At 50.7% G+C, this 2,500-nt stretch overlaps 1 protein-coding gene across 1 annotated transcript; it reads left to right on the top strand.

Moving 5' to 3' along the window:
• The first annotated feature begins 105 nt into the window (after positions 1 to 105).
• Positions 106 to 1,227, top strand: LOC135202845 (putative leucine-rich repeat-containing protein DDB_G0290503). Its single transcript, XM_064232305.1, has one exon. It carries the CDS (start codon positions 106 to 108, stop codon positions 1,225 to 1,227), a length of 1,122 nt encoding a protein of 373 aa, XP_064088375.1.
• Positions 1,228 to 2,500: the final 1,273 nt, after the last annotated feature.

The following is a 2,500-nucleotide window of genomic DNA, read 5'->3' as shown; positions in this document are numbered from 1 at the left end:
ATCTCTGAACATGGAAAAGGAGGAGCACCTGAAAACAGTTCGAAGCAGAAGCCATTGCTTGTGGCACAAACAATTGAAGGTCTGGAAAATGAGGTCGTATCCTTGATGAAAGAACAGGAGAGCTTGAAAATTGAAACGGAGAAGGAGATAAACGACCTCATATCTCTGAACAGGGAAAAGGAGGAGCACCTGAAACAGTTCGAAGCAGAAGTCATTGCTTGTGGACAAACGATTGAAGGCCTGGAAAATGAGGTCGTAGCCTTGATGAAAGAAAAGGACAGCCTTAAAATGGAAATGGAGAAGGAAATATCTGACCTCATATCTCTGAACATGGAAAAGAAGGAGCAGCTGGAACAGTTCAAAACAGAAGCCATGGCTTGTGCACAAACAATTGAAGGTCTGGAAAATGAGGTCGTAACCTTGATGAAAGAAAAGGAGTGCTTGAAAATTGAATGGGAGAAGGAAATATCTGACCTCATATCTCTGATCATGGAAAAGGAGGAGCACCTGAAACAATTCGAAGCAGAAGTCATTGCTTGTGGACATACGATTGAAGGCCTGGAAAATGAGGTCGTCCACTTGATAGGAGAAAAGAATTGCCAGAAAATTGAAATGGAAAAGGAAATAATGGACCTGAAAGAAGAAGTGACTAACCAGCGAGATATGAACTTGGAAAAGGATGAGGAGATTGAAAAATTTAAAGGGGAGGTAATTGAAATTGGAAAGACAATTGAAGGTCTGGAAAATGAGGTCATCCAGTTGATGGAGGATAATGAGAGGAGGAAAGCAAAGATGGAAAAGGAAATAAATGACCTCAAAGAAGAGTCGATAAAGCTCCAATCACTGAACATGGTAAAGGACGAGGAGATTGTAAACTCGAAAAAGAAAGTAATTGAAATTGGAAGGACAATTGAAGGTCTGGAAAATGAGGTCATCGAGTTAATAGAAGACAATGAGAGGAGGAAAGCAAAGATGGAAAAAGAAATAACAAACCTCAAAGAAGAGTTATTTTACCAGCAGGATATGAATTTGAAAAAGGACGAGGAGATTGAAAAGTTGAAAAAGGAAGAAATGGAATTGGTAGCGACAATTGATGGCCTGAAAAATAAGGTCATCGAGTCGATGGAGGAGAATCAAAAGAGGAAAACAAACATGAAAGAGGTAATGAACAACCTCAAAGAGTTAATCAATGTTCACGATATGAAAATGGAAAATGATATAGAATAAAACTTGGGATTGTAATCCGAACCAAAAGAAGAGGAAGACGAGGTAAGGCAGCCCAGGAAGAATCAACAAAGGAGGTGCCCGAACAGGAAACGCCTGAACTTAGCTGAACTTCATTGGTGCCCGAACCAAACTCTGGCAGGAGGACGGATGGGGGGCCAGGGACCACCAAAAGATTACTAGCCCTTTCTGATGAGGCGGCAGCCGAAATCAAGTCTAACTGGAGACCCAAACTGGCTGGAGATCGGACGGCGGCCAGGGGACCGCTGGACGCTCACTGGCCCATACCAACAAAGGCGCCCTAACCCAAACTAGCTGGAGATCGGACGGCGGCTGGGGGACCGCCGGACGCTCACTGGCCCTATACCAACCGAGGCGCCCTAACCCTAACTGGCTGGAGATTGGACGGCGGCCGGGGGACCGCCGGACGCTCACTGGCCCATACCAACAAAGGCGCCCTAACCCAAACTAGCTGGAGATCGACGGCGGCTGGGGGACCGCCAGACGCTCACTGGCCCTATACCAACCGAGGCGCCCTAACCCAAACTAGCTGGAGATCGGAAGGCGGCCGGGGGACCGCTGGATGCTCACTGGCCCATACCAACAAAGGCGCCCTAACCCAAACTAGCTGGAGATCGGACGGCGGCTGGGGGACCGCCGGACGCTCACTGGCCCTATACAGACCGAGGCGCCCTAACCCAAACTGGCTGGAGATCGGACGGCGGCCGGGGGACCGCCGGACGCTCACTGGCCCATACCAACCGAGGCGCCCTAACCCAAACTGGCTGGAGATCGGACGGCGGCCGGGGGACCGCAGGACGCTCACTGGCCCTATACCAACCGAGGCGCCCTAGCCCAAACTGGCTGGAGATCGGAACGTGGGGGGGGGGATGGCGGCCGGGGGACCGCCCGGGGGACTGCCGGACTGGCCCACAGGCACCCACAACAACCGAGGCGCCCTAAAAAAAAAAAAAAAAAAAAAAAAAAAAAAAAAAAAAAAAAAAAACCCAAACTGGCTGGAGATTCGGACGGTGGCCGGGGACCGCCGGACGCTCACTGGCCCATACCAACCAAGGCGCCCTAACCCGAACTGGCTGGAGATCGGACGACGGCCAAACTGACTGGAGATCGGACGGCCGGACGCTCAATGGCACTATACCAACCGAGACGCCCTAACCCAAACTGGCTAGAGATCGGACGGCGGCCGGGGGACCGCCGGACGCTCACTGGCCGATACCAACCGAGGCGTCCTAACCCAAACTGGCTGGAAATCGGA

Source organism: Macrobrachium nipponense, chromosome 33 (assembly GCF_015104395.2).
Source record: "Macrobrachium nipponense isolate FS-2020 chromosome 33, ASM1510439v2, whole genome shotgun sequence".
NCBI classification, from domain to species: domain Eukaryota; kingdom Metazoa; phylum Arthropoda; class Malacostraca; order Decapoda; family Palaemonidae; genus Macrobrachium; species Macrobrachium nipponense.
This window is presented reverse-complemented; position numbering and strand designations above follow the sequence as displayed.